Source organism: Ascidiella aspersa, chromosome 2 (assembly GCF_963924565.1).
Source record: "Ascidiella aspersa chromosome 2, kaAscAspe10.2, whole genome shotgun sequence".
NCBI lineage: Eukaryota > Metazoa > Chordata > Ascidiacea > Phlebobranchia > Ascidiidae > Ascidiella > Ascidiella aspersa.
In genome coordinates, this window is record NC_139448.1 from 14,962,515 (window position 1) to 14,986,444 (window position 23,930).

The 23,930-nt window shown below is 47.8% G+C and overlaps 1 protein-coding gene across 1 annotated transcript in view; it reads left to right on the plus strand.

The window, feature by feature from the left end:
- The window catches only part of LOC146163903 (uncharacterized), an 87,380-nt gene that overhangs the window by 49,254 nt on the left and 14,196 nt on the right, over positions 1 to 23,930 (plus strand). The window contains exon 120 of the mRNA XM_083380627.1: positions 168 to 3,695. Coding sequence (XP_083236753.1) covers positions 168 to 3,695 — 3,528 coding nt within the window. The remainder of the gene's footprint in view (positions 1 to 167; positions 3,696 to 23,930) is intronic.

Sequence of the window (23,930 nt, forward strand, 5' to 3'; positions counted from 1 at the left end):
ATGTAGTGAAAGTAGTGCATGTCTTGGATACAATAGATAAATAGATAAGAAGCAGAGAATATGCATGACGTAGTACAAAATAGGAAATCAACATTTTCAAACTTCTATATATCTGGATATGTATCGCTTTATTTCGATTACAAATGGTAATCAATCTACGGTCGCAGATGAAGTCACTACAGTCGCCACAACAAAAGAAGTTGAAAAAACATCATCACAAAATATAACACAACCTTTTACAAATGAAACCATCAAGGCAAGCACGGCAAATTCTATTTCCACTGGTGCAGTCACAACCCCAGGTGTCGCAGTAACATCTTCACCAACGGTTGACGCTTTGGTATCGCAACCAACATATGGTACAACTGGAACCGACGAACCAATTGACACCACTGGAACTGGAGTTTCGACTGGAATAACCTCTAGTGCGGTCACAACCCCTGGTGTTGCAGTAATATCTTCACCAACGGTTGCTACTTTATCATCGCAACCAACATCTGGTACCACTGAAAGAGAAGTTTTAACTGGTATTACCTCTGGTGCGGTCACAACCCCTGGTGTTGCAGTAACATCTTCACCAACGGTTGATGCTTCAGTATCGCAACCAATATCTGGTTCCACTGGAGCTATTGTTTCAACTGGAATTACCTCTAGTGATGTCAAAACCCCTGGTGTTGCAGTAACATCTTCACAAACTGTTGATGCTTTAGCATCGCAACCAACATCTGGTACCACTGGTACTGAAGTTTCAACTGGTATTACCTTGGATGCGGTGACAACCCCTGGTGTTGCAGTAGCGTCTTCAACAACGGTTGATACTTTGGCAACGCAACCAAAATCTGGGACCACTGGAACTGGTATTTCAACTGGAAATACCTCTGATGCGGTAACAACCCCTGGTGTGGCAGCAAAATCTTCACCAACTGTTGATGATTTGGCATCGCAACCAACATCTGGTACCACTGGAACTGGTGTTTCAACTGGAATTAGCTCCGGTGCGGTGACAACCCCTGGTGTTGCAGTGACATCTTCAACAACGGTTGATACTTTGCCATCGCAACCAACATCTGGTACCACTGGAACTGACGTTTCTCCTGGAATTACCTCAGGTGATGTCACAACCCCTGGTGTTGCAGTAACATCTTCACCAACGGTTGATGCTTTAGCAACGCAACCAACATCTGGTACCACTGGAACTGACGTTTCACCTGGAATTAGCTCTGGGGCGGTCACAACCCCTGGTGTTGCAGTGACATCTTCACCAACGGTTGATGCTTTAGCAACGCAACCAACATCTGGTACCACTGGAACTGATGTTTCAACTGGAATTAGCTCAGATGCGGTCACAACCCCTGGTGTTGCAGTAACATCTTCGCCAAAGGTTGTTGCTTTAGCAACGCAACAAACATCTGGTACCACTGGAACTGACGTTTCACCTGGAATTACCTCTGGTGCGGTCACAACCCCTGGTGTTGCAGTAACATCTTCACCAACGGTTGACGCTTTAGTATCGCAACCAACATCTGATACCACTGGAACTGGTATTTCAACTGGAATTACCTCTGGTGCGGTCACAACAACCCCTGGTGTTGCAGTAACATCTTCACCAACAGTTGATGCATTAGCAACGCAACCACCATCTGGTACCACTGAAACTGATGTTTCAACTGAAATTACCTCGGGTGATGTCACAACCCCTCGTGTTGCAGTAACATCTTCACCAACGGTTGATGCTTTAGCAACGCAACCAACATCTGGTACCATTGGAACTGGTGTTTCAACTGGAATTAGCTCTGTTGCGGTGACAACCCCTGGTGTTGCAGTAACATCTTCACCAACAGTTGATGCATTAGGAACGCAACCACCATCTGGTACCACTGAAACTGATGTTTCAACTGAAATTACCTCGGGTGATGTCACAACCCCTCGTGTTGCAGTAACATCTTCACCAACAGTTGATGCTTTTGCAACGCAACCAACATCTGGTACCTCTGGAACTGGTATTTCAACTAGAATTACCTCTGGTGATGTCCCAACCCCTGATGTTGCAGTAACATCTTCACCAACAGTTGATGCTTTAGCGACGCAATCAACATCTGGTACCACTGGAACTCAAGTTACAACTGGAATTTCCGCGGGTGCAGTCACAACCCCTGGTGTTGCAGTAACATCTTCACCAACGGTTGATGTTTCAGCGACGCAACCAACATCTGGTACCACTGGAACTGACGTTTCACCTGGAATTACCTCTGGTGCGGTCACAACCCCTGGTGTTGCAGTAACATCTTCACCAACGTTTGATGCTTTAGCAACGCAACCAACATCTGGTACCACTGAAACTGACGTTTCACCTGGAATTTCCGCGGGTGCAGTCACAACCCCTGGTGTTGCAGTAACATCTTCACCAACAGTTGATGCTTTAGCAGCGCAACCAACATCTGTTACCACTGGAACTGGTATTTCAACTGGAATTATCTCTGGTGATGTCCCAACCCCTGATGTTGCAGTAACATCTTCACCAACGGTTGATGCTTTAGCGACGCAATCAACATCTGGTTCCACTGGAACTGACGTTTCACCTGGAATTACCTCTGGTGATGTCCCAACCCATGATGTTGCAGTAACATCTTTACCAACGGTTGATGCTTTAGCAACGCAATCAACATCTGGTTCCACTGGAACTGACGTTTCACCTGGAATTACCTCTGGTGCGGTCACAACCCCTGGTGTTGCAGTTACATCTTCACCAACGGTTGATGCTTCAGCAACGCAACCAACATCTGGTACCACTGGAACTGACGTTTCACCTGGAATTTCTGCGGGTGCAGTCACAACCCCTGGTGTTGCAGTAACATCTTCACCAACAGTTGATGCTTTAGCAACGCAACCAACATCTGGTACCACTGGAACCGATGTTTCACCTGAAATTACCTCGGGTGATGTCACAACCCCTCGTGTTGCAGTAACATCTTCACCAACAGTTGATGCTTTAGCAACGCAACCAACATCTGGTACCATTGGAACTGGTATTTCAACTGGAATTACCTCTGGTGATGGCACAACCCCTGATGTTGCAGTAACATCTTCACCAACGGTTGATGCTTTAGCAACGCAAACAACATCTGGTTCCACTGGAACTCAGGTTACAACTGGAATTACCTCTGGTGCGGTCACAACCCCTGGTGTTGCAATAACATCTTCACAAACTGTTGACGCTTTAGTATCGCAACCAACATCTGATACCACTGAAACTGGTATTTCAACTGGAATTACCTCTGGTGCGATGAAAACTCCTGGTGTTGCAGTAACATCCTTACCAACAGTTGATGCATTAGCAACGCAACCAACTTCTGGTACCACTGAAACTGGTATTTCAACTGGAATTACCTCTGGTGCGGTGACAACCCCTGATGTTGCAGTAACATCTTCACCAACAGTTGTTGCTTTAGCAACGCAACCAACATCTGGTACCACTGGAACTCAAGTTACAACTGGAATTTCCGCGGATGCAGTCACAACCCCTGGTGTTGCAGTAACATCTTCACCAACGGTTGATGGTTTAGCAACGCAACCAACATCTGGTACCACTGGAACTGACATTTCACCTGGAATTACCTCTGGTGTGGTCACAACCCCTGGTGTTGCAATAACATCTTCACCAACGGTTGATGGTTTAGCAACGCAACCAACATCTGGTACCACTGGAACTGACGTTTCACCTGGAATTACCTCTGGTGCGGTCACAACCCCTGGTGTTGCAGTAACATCTTCACCAACGGTTGATGCTTTAGCAACGCAACCAACATCTGGTACAATTGGAACTGGTGTTTCAACTGGAATTAGCTCTGGTGCAGTCACAACCCCTGGTGTTGCAGTAACATCTTCACCAACGGTTGATGCTTTAGCAACGCAACCACCATCTGGTATCACTGGAACTGACGTTTCACCTAGAATTACCTCTGGTGCGGTCACAACCCCTGGTGTTGCAGTAACATCTTCACCAACGGTTGATGCTTTAGCAACGCAACCAACATCTGGTACAACTGGAACTGACGTTTCACCTGGAATTACCTCTGGTGCGGTCACAACCCCTGGTGTTGCAGTAACATCTTCACCAACGGTTGATGCTTTAGCAACGCAACCAACATCTGGTACCACTGGAACTGACGTTTCACCTGGAATTACCTCTGATGTGGTCACAACCCCTGGAGCTGCAGTAACATCTTCACAAACGGTTGATGCTTTAGCAACGCAACCAACATCTGGTACGACTGGAATTGAAGTTTCAACTGGTATTACCTCTGGTGCGGTCACAGCCCCTGGTGTTGCAGTAACATCTTTACCAACAGTTGATGCTTTAGCAACGCAACCAACATCTGGTACCATTGGAACTGGTGTTTCAACTGGAACTAGCTCTGGTGCAGTCACAACCCCTGGTGTTGCAGCAACATCTTCACCAACAGTGGAGGCTTTAGCAACGCAACCAACATCTGGTACCATTGGAACTGGTGTTTCAACTGATATTAGCTCTGGTGCGGTGGCAACTCTTGGTGTTGCCGTAACATCTTCACCTACGGTTGATGCTTTAGCAACGCAACCACCATCTGGTACCACTGGAACTGACGTTTCACCTGGAATTACCTCTGGTGCGGTCACAACACCTGGTGTTGCAGTAACATCTTCACCAACGGTTGATGCTTTAGCAACGCAACCAACATCTGGTACAACTGGAACTGGTATTTCAACTGGAATTACCTCTGGTGTGGTGACAACTTCTGGTGTTGCAGTAACATCTTTACCAACAGTTGATGCTTTAGCAACGCAACCAACATCTGGTACCATTGGAACTGGTGTTTCAACTGGAACTAGCTCTGGTGCAGTCACAACCCCTGGTGTTGCCGTAACATCTTCACCAACGGTTGATGCTTTAGCAACGCAACCACCATCTGGTACCACTGGAACTGACGTTTCACCTGGAATTACCTCTGGTGCGGTCACAACCCCTGGTGTTGCAGTAACATCTTCACCAACGGTTGATGCTTTAGCAACGCAACCAACATCTGGTACAACTGGAACTGACGTTTCACCTGGAATTACCTCTGGTGTGGTCGCAACCCCTGGTGTTGCAGTAACATCTTCACCAACGGTTGATGCTTTAGCAACGCAACCAACATCTGGTACCATTGGAACTGGTGTTTCAACTGGAATTAGCTCTGGTGCAGTCACAACCCCTGGTGTTGCAGTAATATCTTCACCAACGGTTGATGCTTTAGCAACGCAACCAACATCTGGTACCATTGGAACTGGTGTTTCAACTGGAATTAGCTCTGGTGCAGTCACAACCCCTGGTGTTGCAGTAACATCTTCACCAACGGTTGATGCTTTAGCAACGCAACCACCATCTGGTACCACTGGAACTGACGCTTCACCTGGAATTACCTCTGGTGCGGTCACAACCCCTGGTGTTGCAGTAACATCTTCACCAACAATTGATGCTTTAGCTACGCAACCAACATCTGGTTCCACTGGAACTCATGTTACAACTGGAATTTCCGTGGGTGCAGTCACAACCCCTGGTGTTGCAGTAACATCTTCACCAACGGTTGATGCTTTAGCAACGCAACCAACATCTGTTACCACTGGAACTGACGTTTCACCTGGGATTTCCTCTGGTGCGGTCACAACCCCTGGAGTTGCAGCAACATCGTCACAAACGGTTGATGCTTTAGCAACGCAACCAACATCTGGTACCACTGGAACTGACGTTTCACCTGGAATTACCTCTGATGTGATCACAACCCCTGGAGCTGCAGTAACATCTTCACAAACGGTTGATGCTTTAGCAACGCAACCAACATCTGGTACGACTGGAATTGAAGTTTCAACTGGTATTACCTCTGGTGCGGTCACAGCCCCTGGTGTTGCAGTAACATCTTCACCAACGGTGGATGCTTTAGCAACGCAATCAACATCTGGTACCACTGGAACTGGTATTTCAACTGGAATTACCTCTGGTGTGGTGACAACTCCTGGTGTTGCAGTAACATCTTCACCAACAGTTGATGCTTTAGCAACGCAACCAACATCTGGTACCACTGGAACTGGTATTTCAAATGGAATTACCTCTGGTGTGGTGACAACTCCTGGTGTTGCAGTAACATCTTCACCAACAGTTGATGCTTTAGCAACGCAACCAACATCTGGTACCATTGGAAATGGTGTTTCAACTGATATTAGCTCTGGTGTGGTGACAACTCCTGGTGTTGCAGTAACATCTTCACCAACAGTTGATGCTTTAGCAACGCAACCAACATCTGGTACCACTGGAACTGGCGTTTCACCTGGAATTACCTCTGGTGTGGTGACAACTCCTGGTGTTGCAGTAACATCTTCACCAACAGTTGATGCTTTAGCAACGCAACCAACATCTGGTACCAATGGAACTGGTATTTCAACTGGAATTACCTCTGGTGTGGTGACAACTCCTGGTGTTGCAGTAACATCTTCACCAACAGTTGATGCTTTAGCAACGCAACCAACATCTGGTACCACTGGAACTGGCGTTTCACCTGGAATTACCTCTGGTGCGGTCACAACCCCTGGTGTTGCAGTAACATCTTCTTCAACAATTGATGCTTTAGCGACGCAATCAACATCTGGTTCCACTGGAACTCAAGTTACAAGTGGAATTTCTGCGGGTGCAGTCACAACCCCTGGTGTTGCAGTAACATCTTCACCAACGGTTGAAGCTTCAGCAACGCAACCAACATCTGGTACCACTGGAACTGACGTTTCTCCTGGAATTACCTCCGGTACGGTCACAACCCCTGGTGTTGCAGTAACATCTTCACCAACGGTGGATGCTTTAGCAACGCAACCAACATCTAGTACCACTGGAACTGACGTTTCACCTGGAATTAGCTCTGGTGCGGTCACAACCCCTGGTTTTGCAGTAACATCTTCACAAATGGTTGATGCTTTAGCAACGCAACCAACATCTGGTACCACTGGAACTGACGTTTCACCTGGAATTACCTCTGGTGTGGTCACAACCCCTGGAGCTGCAGTAACATCTTTACCAACTGACGATGCTTTAGCATCGCAACCAACATCTGGTACGACTGGAACTGAAGTTTCAACTGGTATTACCCCTGGTGCGGTAACAGCCCCTGGTGTTGTAGGATCATTGTCGTCGACTGCTGATTCCACTCAATCGCAACTGATATCTGGTACCACTTCAACCGATGTTTCAACACGATGGATTTCGCTTCCATATTCTTCATCAACGCGCGAAATAACTTCGACTCGTGCTGTTTCTGACAGTGTAACGTCCCACAGTTTAATATTAACATCTTCACCAACAGTTGATGCTTCGGTATCGCAACCAACATCTGGTACCACTGGAACTGACGTTTCTCCTGGAGTTACCTCCGGTGCGGTCACAACCCCTGGTGTTGCAGTAACATCTTCACCAACGGTTGATGCTTTAGCAACGCAACCAACATTTGATTCCACTGGAACTGACGTTTCACCTGGAATTACCTCTGGTGCGGTCACAAGCCCTGGTGTTGCAGTAACATTTTCACCAACGGTTGATGCTTTAGCAACGCAACCACCATCTGGTACCACTGAAACTGATGTTTCAACTGGAATTACCTCTGGTGCGGTCACAACCCCTGGTGTTGCAGTAACATCTTCACCAACGGTTGATGCTTTAGCAACGCAACCAACATCTGGTACAATTGGAACTGGTGTTTCAACTGGAATTAGCTCTGGTGCAGTCACAACCCCTGGTGTTGCAGTAACATCTTCACCAACGGTTGATGCTTTAGCAACGCAATCAACATCTGGTACCATTGGAACTGGTGTTTCAACTGGAATTAGCTCTGGTGCAGTCACAACCCCTGGTGTTGCAGTAACATCTTCACCAACGGTTGATGCTTTAGCAACGCAACCACCATCTGGTATCACTGGAACTGACGTTTCACCTGGAATTACCTCTGGTGCGGTCACAACCCCTGGTGTTGCAGTAACATCTTCACCAACAATTGATGCTTTAGCAACGCAACCAACATCTGGTTCCACTGGAACTCATGTTACAACTGGAATTTCCGTGGGTGCAGTCACAACCCCTGGTGTTGCAGTAACATCTTCACCAACGGTTGATGCTTTAGCAACGCAACCAACATCTGTTACCACTGGAACTGACGTTTCACCTGGGATTACCTCTGGTGCGGTCACAACCCCTGGTATTGCAGCAACATTTTCACAAACGGTTGATGCTTTAGCAACGCAACCAACATCTGGTACCACTGGAACTGACGTTTCACCTGGAATTACCTCTGATGTGGTCACAACCCCTGGAGCTGCAGTAACATCTTCACAAACGGTTGATGCTTTAGCAACGCAACCAACATCTGGTACGACTGGAATTGAAGTTTCAACTGGTATTACCTCTGGTGCGGTCACAGCCCCTGGTGTTGCCGTAACATCTTCACCAACGGTTGATGCTTTAGCAACGCAACCACCATCTGGTACCACTGGAACTGACGTTTCACCTGGAATTACCTCTGGTGCGGTCACAACCCCTGGTGTTGCAGTAACATCTTCACCAACGGTTGATGCTTTAGCAACGCAACCAACATCTGGTACAACTGGAACTGACGTTTCACCTGGAATTACCTCTGGTGCGGTCACAACCCCTGGTGTTGCAGTAACATCTTCACCAACGGTTGATGCTTTAGCAACGCAACCAACATCTGGTAACATTGGAACTGGTTTTTCAACTGGAATTAGCTCTGGTGCAGTCACAACCCCTGGTGTTGCAGTAACATCTTCACCAACGGTTGATGCTTTAGCAACGCAACCAACATCTGGTACCATTGGAACTGGTGTTTCAACTGGAATTAGCTCTGGTGCAGTCACAACCCCTGGTGTTGCAGTAACATCTTCACCAACGGTTGATGCTTTAGCAACGCAACCACCATCTGGTACCACTGGAACTGACGCTTCACCTGGAATTACCTCTGGTGCGGTCACAACCCCTGGTGTTGCAGTAACATCTTCACCAACAATTGATGCTTTAGCAACGCAACCAACATCTGGTTCCACTGGAACTCATGTTACAACTGGAATTTCCGTGGGTGCAGTCACAACCCCTGGTGTTGCAGTAACATCTTCACCAACGGTCGATGCTTTAGCAACGCAACCAACATCTGTTACCACTGGATCTGACGTTTCACCTGGAATTACCTCTGGTGCGGTCACAACCCCTGGTGTTGCAGCAACATCTTCACAAACGGTTGATGCTTTAGCAACGCAACCAACATCTGGTACCACTGGAACTGACGTTTCACCTGGAATTACCTCTGATGTGGTCACAACCCCTGGAGCTGCAGTAACATCTTCACAAACGGTTGATGCTTTAGCAACGCAACCAACATCTGGTACGACTGGAATTGAAGTTTCAACTGGTATTACCTCTGGTGCGGTCACAGCCCCTGATGTTGCAGTAACATCTTCACCAACGGTGGATGCTTTAGCAACGCAATCAACATCTGGTACCACTGGAACTGGTATTTTAACTGGAATTACCTCTGGTGCGGTCACAACCCCTGGTGTTGCAGTAACATCTTCACCAACAATTGATGCTTTAGCAACGCAACCAACATCTGGTTCCACTGGAACTCATGTTACAACTGGAATTTCCGTGGGTGCAGTCACAACCCCTGGTGTTGCAGTAACATCTTCACCAACGGTTGATGCTTTAGCAACGCAACCAACATCTGTTACCACTGGAACTGACGTTTCACCTGGGATTACCTCTGGTGCGGTCACAACCCCTGGTGTTGCAGCAACATTTTCACAAACGGTTGATGCTTTAGCAACGCAACCAACATCTGGTACCACTGGAACTGACGTTTCACCTGGAATTACCTCTGATGTGGTCACAACCCCTGGAGCTGCAGTAACATCTTCACAAACGGTTGATGCTTTAGCAACGCAACCAACATCTGGTACGACTGGAATTGAAGTTTCAACTGGTATTACCTCTGGTGCGGTCACAGCCCCTGGTGTTGCCGTAACATCTTCACCAACGGTTGATGCTTTAGCAACGCAACCACCATCTGGTACCACTGGAACTGACGTTTCACCTGGAATTACCTCTGGTGCGGTCACAACCCCTGGTGTTGCAGTAACATCTTCACCAACGGTTGATGCTTTAGCAACGCAACCAACATCTGGTACAACTGGAACTGACGTTTCACCTGGAATTACCTCTGGTGCGGTCACAACCCCTGGTGTTGCAGTAACATCTTCACCAACGGTTGATGCTTTAGCAACGCAACCAACATCTGGTACCATTGGAACTGGTGTTTCAACTGGAATTAGCTCTGGTGCAGTCACAACCCCTGGTGTTGCAGTAACATCTTCACCAACTGTTGATGCTTTAGCAACGCAACCACCATCTGGTACCACTGGAACTGACGCTTCACCTGGAATTACCTCTGGTGCGGTCACAACCCCTGGTGTTGCAGTAACATCTTCACCAACGGTTGATGCTTTAGCAACGCAACCAACATCTGGTAACATTGGAACTGGTGTTTCAACTGGAATTAGCTCTGGTGCAGTCACAACCCCTGGTGTTGCAGTAACATCTTCACCAACGGTTGATGCTTTAGCAACGCAACCAACATCTGGTACCATTGGAACTGGTGTTTCAACTGGAATTAGCTCTGGTGCAGTCACAACCCCTGGTGTTGCAGTAACATCTTCACCAACGGTTGATGCTTTAGCAACGCAACCACCATCTGGTACCACTGGAACTGACGCTTCACCTGGAATTACCTCTGGTGCGGTCACAACCCCTGGTGTTGCAGTAACATCTTCACCAACAATTGATGCTTTAGCAACGCAACCAACATCTGGTTCCACTGGAACTCATGTTACAACTGGAATTTCCGTGGGTGCAGTCACAACCCCTGGTGTTGCAGTAACATCTTCACCAACGGTTGATGCTTTAGCAACGCAACCAACATCTGTTACCACTGGATCTGACGTTTCACCTGGAATTACCTCTGGTGCGGTCACAACCCCTGGTGTTGCAGCAACATCTTCACAAACGGTTGATGCTTTAGCAACGCAACCAACATCTGGTACCACTGGAACTGACGTTTCACCTGGAATTACCTCTGATGTGGTCACAACCCCTGGAGCTGCAGTAACATCTTCACAAACGGTTGATGCTTTAGCAACGCAACCAACATCTGGTACGACTGGAATTGAAGTTTCAACTGGTATTACCTCTGGTGCGGTCACAGCCCCTGATGTTGCAGTAACATCTTCACCAACGGTGGATGCTTTAGCAACGCAATCAACATCTGGTACCACTGGAACTGGTATTTTAACTGGAATTACCTCTGGTGTGGTGACAACTCCTGGTGTTGCAGTAACATCTTCACCAACAGTTGATGCTTTAGCAACGCAACCAACATCTGGTGCCACTGGAACTGGTATTTCAACTGGAATTACCTCTGGTGTGGTGACAACTCCTGGTGTTGCAGCAACATCTTCACCAACAGTGGAGGCTTTAGCAACGCAACCAACATCTGGTACCATTGGAACTGGTGTTTCAACTGATATTAGCTCTGGTGCGGTGGCAACTCCTGGTGTTGCCGTAACATCTTCACCTACGGTTGATGCTTTAGCAACGCAACCACCATCTGGTACCACTGGAACTGACGTTTCACCTGGAATTACCTCTGGTGCGGTCACAACCCCTGGTGTTGCCGTAACATCTTCACCAACGGTTGATGCTTTAGCAACGCAACCAACATCTGGCACCATTGGAACTGGTGTTTCAACTGGAATTAGCTCTGGTGCAGTCACAACCCCTGGTGTTGCAGTAACATCTTCACCAACGGTTGATGCTTTAGCAACGCAACCAACATCTGTTACCACTGGAACTGGTATTTCAACTGGAATTACCTCTGGTGTGGTGACAACTCCTGGTGTTGCAGTAACATCTTCACCAACAGTTGATGCTTTAGCAACGCAACCAACATCTGGTACCACTGGAACTGACGTTTCACCTGGAATTACCTCTGGTGCGGTCACAAGCCCTGGTGTTGCAGTAACATTTTCACCAACGGTTGATGCTTTAGCAACGCAACCACCATCTGGTACAACTGGAACTTTTATTTCAACTGGAATTACCTCTGGTGTGGAGACAACTTCTGGTGTTGCAGTAACATCTTCACCAACAGTTGATGCTTTAGCAACGCAACCAACATCTGGCACCATTGGAACTGGTGTTTCAACTGGAACTAGCTCTGGTGCAGTCACAACCCCTGGTGTTGCCGTAACATCTTCACCAACGGTTGATGCTTTAGCAACGCAACCACCATCTGGTACCACTGGAACTGACGTTTCACCTGGAATTACCTCTGGTGCGGTCACAACCCCTGGTGTTGCAGTAACATCTTCACCAACGGTTGATGTTTTAGCAACGCAACCAACATCTGGTACAACTGGAACTGACGTTTCACCTGGAATTACCTCTGGTGCGGTCGCAACCCCTGGTGTTGCAGTAACATCTTCACCAACGGTTGATGCTTTAGCAACGCAACCAACATCTGGTACCATTGGAACTGGTGTTTCAACTGGAATTAGCTCTGGTGCAGTCACAACCCCTGGTGTTGCAGTAACATCTTCACAAACGGTTGATGCTTTAGCAACGCAACCAACATCTGGTACCATTGGAACTGGTGTTTCAACTGGAATTAGCTCTGGTGCAGTCACAACCCCTGGTGTTGCAGTAACATCTTCACCAACGGTTGATGCTTTAGCAACGCAACCAACATCTGTTACCACTGGAACTGGTATTTCAACTGGAATTACCTCTGGTGTGGTGACAACTCCTGGTGTTGCAGTAACATCTTCACCAACAGTTGATGCTTTAGCAACGCAACCAACATCTGGTACCACTGGAACTGACGTTTCACCTGGAATTACCTCTGGTGCGGTCACAAGCCCTGGTGTTGCAGTAACATTTTCACCAACGGTTGATGCTTTAGCAACGCAACCACCATCTGGTACCACTGAAACTGATGTTTCAACTGGAATTACCTCTGGTGCGGTCACAACCCCTGGTGTTGCAGTAACATCTTCACCAACGGTTGATGCTTTAGCAACGCAACCAACATCTGGTACAATTGGAACTGGTGTTTCAACTGGAATTAGCTCTGGTGCAGTCACAACCCCTGGTGTTGCAGTAACATCTTCTCCAACGGTTGATGCTTTAGCAACGCAATCAACATCTGGTACAATTGGAACTGGTGTTTCAACTGGAATTAGCTCTGGTGCAGTCACTACCCCTGGTGTTGCAGTAACATCTTCACCAACGGTTGATGCTTTAGCAACGCAACCACCATCTGGTATCACTGGAACTGACGCTTCACCTGGAATTACCTCTGGTGCGGTCATAACCCCTGGTGTTGCAGTAACATCTTCACCAACAATTGATGCTTTAGCAACGCAACCAACATCTGGTTCCACTGGAACTCACGTTACAACTGGAATTTCCGTGGGTGCAGTCGCAACCCCTGGTGTTGCAGTAACATCTTCACCAACGGTTGATGCTTTAGCAACGCAACCAACATCTGTTACCACTGGAACTGGCGTTTCACCTGGAATTACCTCTGGTGCGGTCGCAACCCCTGGTGTTGCAGTAACATCTTCACCAACGGTTGATGCTTTAGCAACGCAACCAACATCTGGTACCATTGGAACTGGTGTTTCAACTGGAATTAGCTCTGGTGCAGTCACAACCCCTGGTGTTGCAGTAACATCTTCACAAACGGTTGATGCTTTAGCAACGCAACCAACATCTGGTACCATTGGAACTGGTGTTTCAACTGGAATTAGCTCTGGTGCAGTCACAACCCCTGGTGTTGCAGTAACATCTTCACCAACGGTTGATGCTTTAGCAACGCAACCAACATCTGTTACCACTGGAACTGGTATTTCAACTGGAATTACCTCTGGCGTGGTGACAACTCCTGGTGTTGCAGTAACATCTTCACCAACAGTTGATGCTTTAGCAACGCAACCAACATCTGGTACCACTGGAACTGACGTTTCACCTGGAATTACCTCTGGTGCGGTCACAAGCCCTGGTGTTGCAGTAACATTTTCTCCAACGGTTGATGCTTTAGCAACGCAACCACCATCTGGTACCACTGAAACTGATGTTTCAACTGGAATTACCTCTGGTGCGGTCACAACCCCTGGTGTTGCAGTAACATCTTCACCAACGGTTGATGCTTTAGCAACGCAACCAACATCTGGTACAATTGGAACTGGTGTTTCAACTGGAATTAGCTCTGGTGCAGTCACAACCCCTGGTGTTGCAGTAACATCTTCACCAACGGTTGATGCTTTAGCAACGCAATCAACATCTGGTACAATTGGAACTGGTGTTTCAACTGGAATTAGCTCTGGTGCAGTCACAACCCCTGGTGTTGCAGTAACATCTTCACCAACGGTTGATGCTTTAGCAACGCAACCACCATCTGGTATCACTGGAACTGACGCTTCACCTGGAATTACCTCTGGTGCGGTCACAACCCCTGGTGTTGCAGTAACATCTTCACCAACAATTGATGCTTTAGCAACGCAACCAACATCTGGTTCCACTGGAACTCACGTTACAACTGGAATTTCCGTGGGTGCAGTCGCAACCCCTGGTGTTGCAGTAACATCTTCACCAACGGTTGATGCTTTAGCAACGCAACCAACATCTGTTACCACTGGAACTGGCGTTTCACCTGGGATTACCTCTGGTGCGGTCATAACCCCTGGTGTTGCAGCAACATTTTCACAAACGGTTGATGCTTTAGCAACGCAACCAACATCTGGTACCACTGGAACTGACGTTTCACCTGGAATTACCTCTGGTGCGGTCACAAACCCTGGTGTTGCAGTAACATCTTCACCAACGGTTGATGCTTTAGCAACGCAACCAACATCTGGTACGACTGGAATTGAAGTTTCAACTGGTATTACCTCTGGTGCGGTCACAGCCCCTGGTGTTGCCGTAACATCTTCACCAACGGTTGATGCTTTAGCAACGCAACCACCATCTGGTACCACTGGAACTGACGTTTCACCTGGAATTACCTCTGGTGCGGTCACAAACCCTGGTGTTGCAGTAACATCTTCACCAACGGTTGATGCTTTAGCAACGCAACCAACATCTGGTACAACTGGAACTGACGTTTCACCTGGAATTACCTCTGGTGCGGTCACAACCCCTGGTGTTGCAGTAACATCTTCACCAACGGTTGATGCTTTAGCAACGCAACCAACATCTGGTACCATTGGAACTGGTGTTTCAACTGGAATTAGCTCTGGTGCAGTCACAACCCCTGGTGTTGCAGTAACATCTTCACCAATGGTTGATGCTTTAGCAACGCAACCAACATCTGGTACCATTGGAACTGGTGTTTCAACTGGAATTAGCTCTGGTGCAGTCACAACCCCTGGTGTCGCAGTAACATCTTCACCAACGGTTGATGCTTTAGCAACGCAACCACCATCGGGTACCACTGGAACTGACGCTTCACCTGGAATTACCTCTGGTGCGGTCACAACCCCTGGTGTTGCAGTAACATCTTCACCAACAATTGATGCTTTAGCTACGCAACCAACATCTGGTTCCACTGGAACTCATGTTACAACTGGAATTTCCGTGGGTGCAGTCACAACCCCTGGTGTTGCAGTAACATCTTCACCAACGGTTGATGCTTTAGCAACGCAACCAACATCTGTTACCACTGGAACTGACGTTTCACCTGGGATTTTCTCTGGTGCGGTCACAATCCCTGGTGTTGCAGCAACATCGTCACAAACGGTTGATGCTTTAGCAACGCAACCAACATCTGGTACCACTGGAACTGACGTTTCACCTGGAATTACCTCTGATGTGGTCACAACCCCTGGAGCTGCAGTAACATCTTCACAAACGGTTGATGCTTTAGCAACGCAACCAACATCTGGTACGACTGGAATTGAAGTTTCAACTGGTATTACCTCTGGTGCGGTCACAGCCCCTGGTGTTGCAGTAACATCTTCACCAACGGTGGATGCTTTAGCAACGCAATCAACATCTGGTACCACTGGAACTGGTATTTCAACTGGAATTACCTCTGGTGTGGTGACAACTCCTGGTGTTGCAGTAACATCTTCACCAACAGTTGATGCTTTAGCAACGCAACCAGCATCTGGTACCACTGGAACTGGTATTTCAACTGGAATTACCTCTGGTGTGGTGACAACTCCTGGTGTTGCAGTAACATCTTCACCAACAGTTGATGCTTTAGCAACGCAACCAACATCTGGTACCATTGGAACTGGTGTTTCAACTGATATTAGCTCTGGTGCGGTGACAACTCCTGGTGTTGCAGTAACATCTTCACCAACAGTTGATGCTTTAGCAACGCAACCAACATCTGGTACCACTGGAACTGGTATTTCAACTGGAATTACCTCTGGTGCGGTCACAACCCCTGGTGTTGCAGTAACATCTTCACCAACAATTGATGCTTTAGCAACGCAACCAACATCTGGTTCCACTGGAACTCATGTTACAACTGGAATTTCCGTGGGTGCAGTCACAACCCCTGGTGTTGCAGTAACATCTTCACCAACGGTTGATGCTTTAGCAACGCAACCAACATCTGTTACCACTGGAACTGACGTTTCACCTGGGATTACCTCTGGTGCGGTCACAACCCCTGGTGTTGCAGCAACATTTTCACAAACGGTTGATGCTTTAGCAACGCAACCAACATCTGGTACCACTGGAACTGACGTTTCACCTGGAATTACCTCTGATGTGGTCACAACCCCTGGAGCTGCAGTAACATCTTCACAAACGGTTGATGCTTTAGCAACGCAACCAACATCTGGTACGACTGGAATTGAAGTTTCAACTGGTATTACCTCTGGTGCGGTCACAGCCCCTGGTGTTGCCGTAACATCTTCACCAACGGTTGATGCTTTAGCAACGCAACCACCATCTGGTACCACTGGAACTGACGTTTCACCTGGAATTACCTCTGGTGCGGTCACAACCCCTGGTGTTGCAGTAACATCTTCACCAACGGTTGATGCTTTAGCAACGCAACCAACATCTGGTACCATTGGAACTGGTGTTTCAACTGGAATTAGCTCTGGTGCAGTCACAACCCCTGGTGTTGCAGTAACATCTTCACAAACGGTCGATGCTTTAGCAACGCAACCAACATCTGGTACCATTGGAACTGGTGTTTCAACTGGAATTAGCTCTGGTGCAGTCACAACCCCTGGTGTTGCAGTAACATCTTCACCAACGGTTGATGCTTTAGCAACGCAACCAACATCTGTTACCACTGGAACTGGTATTTCAACTGGAATTACCTCTGGCGTGGTGACAACTCCTGGTGTTGCAGTAACATCTTCACCAACAGTTGATGCTTTAGCAACGCAACCAACATCTGGTACCACTGGAACTGACGTTTCACCTGGAATTACCTCTGGTGCGGTCACAAGCCCTGGTGTTGCAGTAACATTTTCACCAACGGTTGATGCTTTAGCAACGCAACCACCATCTGGTACCACTGAAACTGATGTTTCAACTGGAATTACCTCTGGTGCGGTCACAACCCCTGGTGTTGCAGTAACATCTTCACCAACGGTTGATGCTTTAGCAACGCAACCAACATCTGGTACAATTGGAACTGGTGTTTCAACTGGAATTAGCTCTGGTGCAGTCACAACCCCTGGTGTTGCAGTAACATCTTCACCAACGGTTGATGCTTTAGCAACGCAATCAACATCTGGTACAATTGGAACTGGTGTTTCAACTGGAATTAGCTCTGGTGCAGTCACAACCCCTGGTGTTGCAGTAACATCTTCACCAACGGTTGATGCTTTAGCAACGCAACCACCATCTGGTATCACTGGAACTGACGCTTCACCTGGAATTACCTCTGGTGCGGTCACAACCCCTGGTGTTGCAGTAACATCTTCACCAACAATTGATGCTTTAGCAACGCAACCAACATCTGGTTCCACTGGAACTCACGTTACAACTGGAATTTCCGTGGGTGCAGTCGCAACCCCTGGTGTTGCAGTAACATCTTCACCAACGGTTGATGCTTTAGCAACGCAACCAACATCTGTTACCACTGGAACTGGCGTTTCACCTGGGATTACCTCTGGTGCGGTCATAACCCCTGGTGTTGCAGCAACATTTTCACAAACGGTTGATGCTTTAGCAACGCAACCAACATCTGGTACCACTGGAACTGACGTTTCACCTGGAATTACCTCTGATGTGGTCACAACCCCTGGAGCTGCAGTAACATCTTCACAAACGTTTGATGCTTTAGCAACGCAACCAACATCTGGTACGACTGGAATTGAAGTTTCAACTGGTATTACCTCTGGTGCGGTCACAGCCCCTGGTGTTGCCGTAACATCTTCACCAACGGTTGATGCTTTAGCAACGCAACCACCATCTGGTACCACTGGAACTGACGTTTCACCTGGGATTACCTCTGGTGCGGTCACAACCCCTGGTGTTGCAGCAACATCTTCACCAACGGTTGATGCTTTAGCAACGCAACCAACATCTGTTACCACTGGAACTGACGTTTCACCTGGGATTACCTCTGGTGCGGTCACAACCCCTGGTGTTGCAGCAACATCTTCACAAACGGTTGATGCTTTAGCAACGCAACCAACATCTGGTACCACTGGAACTGACGTTTCACCTGGAATTACCTCTGGTGTGGTGACAACTCCTGGTGTTGCAGTAACATCTTCACCAACAGTTGATGCTTTAGCAACGCAACCAACATCTGGTACCACTGGAACTGGTATTTCAACTGGAATTACCTCTGGTGTGGTGACAACTCCTGGTGTTGCAGTAACATCTTCACCAACAGTTGATGCTTTAGCAACGCAACCAACATCTGGTACCATTGGAACTGGTGTTTCAACTGATATTAGCTCTGGTGCGGTGACAACTCCTTGTGTTGCAGTAACATCTTCACCAACAGTTGATGCTTTAGCAACGCAACCAACATCTGGTACCAATGGAACTGGTATTTCACCTGGAATTACCTCTGGTGCGGTCACAACCCCTGGTGTTGCAGTAACATCTTCTTCAACAATTGATGCTTTAGCGACGCAATCAACATCTGGTTCCACTGGAACTCAAGTTACAAGTGGAATTTCTGCGGGTGCAGTCACAACCCCTGGTGTTGCAGTAACATCTTCACCAACGGTTGATGCTTCAGCAACGCAACCAACATCTGGTACCACTGGAACTGACGTTTCTCCTGGAATTACCTCCGGTGCGGTCACAACCCCTGGTGTTGCAGTAACATCTTCACCAACGGTGGATGCTTTAGCAACGCAACCAACATCTAGTACCACTGGAACCGACGTTTCACCTGGAATTAGCTCTGGTGCGGTCACAACCCCTGGTTTTGCAGTAACATCTTCACAAACGGTTGATGCTTTAGCAACGCAACCAACATCTGGTACCACTGGAACTGACGTTTCACCTGGAATTACCTCTGGTGTGGTCACAACCCCTGGAGCTGCAGTAACATCTTTACCAACTGACGATGCTTTAGCATCGCAACCAACATCTGGTACGACTGGAACTGAAGTTTCAACTGGTATTACTCCTGGTGCGGTAACAGCCCCTGGTGTTGTAGGATCATTGTCGTCGACTGCTGATTCCACTCAATCGCAACTGATATCTGGTACCACTGCAACCGATGTTTCAACACGATTGATTTCTCTTCCATATTCTTCATCAACGCGCGAAATAACTTCGACTCGTGCTGTTTCTGACAGTGTAACGTCCCACAGTTTAATATTAACATCTTCACCAACAGTTGATGCTTCGGTATCGCAACCAACATCTGGTACCACTGGAACTGACGTTTCTCCTGGAGTTACCTCCGGTGCGGTCACAACCCCTGGTGTTGCAGTAACATCTTCACCAACGGTTGATGCTTTAGCAACGCAACCAACATCTGGTACCACTGGAACTGACGTTTCACCTGGAATTACCTCTGGTGCGGTCACAAGCCCTGGTGTTGCAGTAACATTTTCACCAACGGTTGATGCTTTAGCAACGCAACCACCATCTGGTACCACTGAAACTGATGTTTCAACTGGAATTACCTCTGGTGCGGTCACAACCCCTGGTGTTGCAGTAACATCTTCACCAACGGTTGATGCTTTAGCAACGCAACCAACATCTGGTACCACTGGAACTGACGTTTCACCTGGAATTACCTCTGGTGCGGTCACAACCCCTGGTGTTGCAGTAACATCTTCACCAACGGTTGATGCTTTAGCAACGCAACCATCATCTGGTACCATTGGAACTGGTGTTTCAACTGGAATCAGCTCTGGTGCAGTCACAACCCCTGGTGTTGCAGTAACATCTTCACCAACGGTTGAAGCTTCAGCAACGCAACCAACATCTGGTACCACTGGAACTGGTGTTTCAACTGGAATTACCTCTGGTGTGGTCACAACCCCTGGTGTTGCAGTAACATCTTCACCAACGGTGGATGCTTTAGCAACGCAACCAACATCTGGTACGACTGGAACTGAAGTTTCAACTGGTATTACCCCTGGTGCGGTAACAGCCCCTGGTGTTGTAGGAACATTGTCGTCGACTGCTGATTCCACTCAATCGCAACTGATATCTGGTACCACTGCAACCGATGTTTCAACTGGAATTACCTCTGGTGCGGTCGCAACCCCTGGTGTTGCAGTAACATCTTCACCAACGGTTGATGCTTTAGCAACGCAACCAACATCTGGTACCACTGGAACTGACGTTTCACCTGGAATTACCTCTGGTGCGGTCACAACCCCTGGTGTTGCAGTAACATCTTCACCAACGGTGGATGCTTTAGCAACGCAATCAACATCTGGTACCACTGGAACTGGTGTTTCAACTGGAATTACCTCTGGTGTGGTGACAACTCCTGGTGTTGCAGTAACATCTTCACCAACAGTTGATGCTTTAGCAACGCAACCAACATCTGGTACCACTGGAACTGGTATTTCAACTGGAATTACCTCTGGTGTGGTGACAACTCCTGGTGTTACAGTAACATCTTCACCAACAGTTGATGCTTTAGCAACGCAACCAACATCTGGTACCACTGGAACTGGTGTTTCAACTGGAATTACCTCTGGTGTGGTGACAACTCCTGGTGTTGCAGTAACATCTTCACCAACGGTTGAAGCTTCAGCGACGCAATCAACATCTGGTTCCACTGGAACTCAAGTTACAAGTGGAATTTCTGCGGGTGCAGTCACAAACCCTGGTGTTGCAGTAACATCTTCACCAACGGTTGATGCTTCAGCAACGCAACCAACATCTGGTTCCACTGGAACTGACGTTTCTCCTGGAATTACCTCCGGTGCGGTCACAACCCCTGGTGTTGCAGTAACATCTTCACCAACGATGGATGCTTTAGCAACGCAACCAACATCTAGTACCACTAGAACCGACGTTTCACCTGGAATTAGCTCTGGTGCGGTCACAACCCCTGGTTTTGCAGTAACATTTTCACAAACGGTTGATGCTTTAGCAACGCAACCAACATCTGGTACCACTGGAACTGACGTTTCACCTGGAATTACCTCTGGTGTGGTCACAACGTCTGGAGCTGCAGTAACATCTTTACCAACTGACGATGCTTTAGCAACGCAACCAACATCTGGTACCACTGGAACTGGTATTTCAACTGGAATTACCTCTGGTGTGGTGACAACTCCTGGTGTTACAGTAACATCTTCACCAACAGTTGATGCTTTAGCAACGCAACCAACATCTGGTACCACTGGAACTGGTGTTTCAACTGGAATTACCTCTGGTGTGGTGACAACTCCTGGTGTTGCAGTAACATCTTCACCAACGGTTGAAGCTTCAGCGACGCAATCAACATCTGGTTCCACTGGAACTCAAGTTACAAGTGGAATTTCTGCGGGTGCAGTCACAACCCCTGGTGTTGCAGTAACATCTTCACCAACGGTTGATGCTTCAGCAACGCAACCAACATCTGGTTCCACTGGAACTGACGTTTCTCCTGGAATTACCTCCGGTGCGGTCACAACCCCTGGTGTTGCAGTAACATCTTCACCAACGATGGATGCTTTAGCAACGCAACCAACATCTAGTACCACTAGAACCGACGTTTCACCTGGAATTAGCTCTGGTGCGGTCACAACCCCTGGTTTTGCAGTAACATCTTCACAAACGGTTGATGCTTTAGCAACGCAACCAACATCTGGTACCACTGGAACTGACGTTTCACCTGGAATTACCTCTGGTGTGGTCACAACGTCTGGAGCTGCAGTAACATCTTTACCAACTGACGATGCTTTAGCAACGCAACCAACATCTGGTACCACTGGAACTGACGTTTCACCTGGAATTACCTCTGGTGTGGTCACAACCCCTGGAGCTGCAGTAACATCTTCACAAACGGTTGATGCTTTAGCAACGCAACCAACATCTGGTACGACTGGAACTGAAGTTTCAACTGGTATTACCCCTGGTGCGGTAACAGCCCCTGGTGTTGTAGGAACATTGTCGTCGACTGCTGATTCCACTCAATCGCAACTGATATCTGGTACCACTGCAACCGATGTTTCAACTGGAATTACCTCTGGTGCGGTCGCAACCCCTGGTGTTGCAGTAACATCTTCACCAACGGTTGATGCTTTAGCAACGCAACCAACATCTGGTACCACTGGAACTGACGTTTCACCTGGAATTACCTCTGGTGCGGTCACAACCCCTGGTGTTGCAGTAACATCTTCACCAACGGTTGATGCTTTAGCAACGCAACCAACATCTGGTACCATTGGAACTGGTGTTTCAACTGGAATCAGCTCTGGTGCAGTCACAACCCCTGCTGTTGCAGTAACATCTTCACCAACGGTTGAAGCTTCAGCAACGCAACCAACATCTGGTACCACTGGAACTGACGTTTCTCCTGGAATTACCTCCGGTGCGGTCACAACCCCTGGTTTTGCAGTAACATCTTCACCAACGGTGGATGCTTTAGCAACGCAATCAACATCTGGTACCACTGGAACTGGTATTTCAACTGGAATTACCTCTGGTGTGGTGACAACTCCTGGTGTTGCAGTAACATCTTCACCAACAGTTGATGCTTTAGCAACGCAACCAACATCTGGTACCACTGGAACTGGTATTTCAACTGGAATTACCTCTGGTGTGGTGACAACTCCTGGTGTTACAGTAACATCTTCACCAACAGTTGATGCTTTAGCAACGCAACCAACATCTGGTACCACTGGAACTGGTATTTCAACTGGAATTACCTCTGGTGTGGTGACAACTCCTGGTGTTGCAGTAACATCTTCACCAACGGTTGAAGCTTCAGCAACGCAACCAACATCTGGTACCACTGGAACTCAAGTTACAACTGGAATTTCCGCGGGTGCAGTCACAACCCCTGGTGTTGCAGTAACATCTTCACCAACGGTTGATGCTTTAGCAACGCAACCATCATCTGGTACCACTGGAACTGACGTTTCACCTGGAATTACCTCTGGTGCGGTCACAACCCCTGGTGTTGCAGTAACATCTTCACCAACGGTTGATGCTTTAGCAACGCAACCAACATCTGGTACCATTGGAACTGGTGTTTCAACTGGAATTAGCTCTGGTGCAGTCACAACCCCTGGTGTTGCAGTAACATCTTCACCAACGGTTGATGCTTTAGCAACGCAACCAACATCTGGTACCACTGGAACTGACGTTTCACCTGGAATTACCTCTGGTGCGGTCACAACCCCTGGTGTTGCAGTAA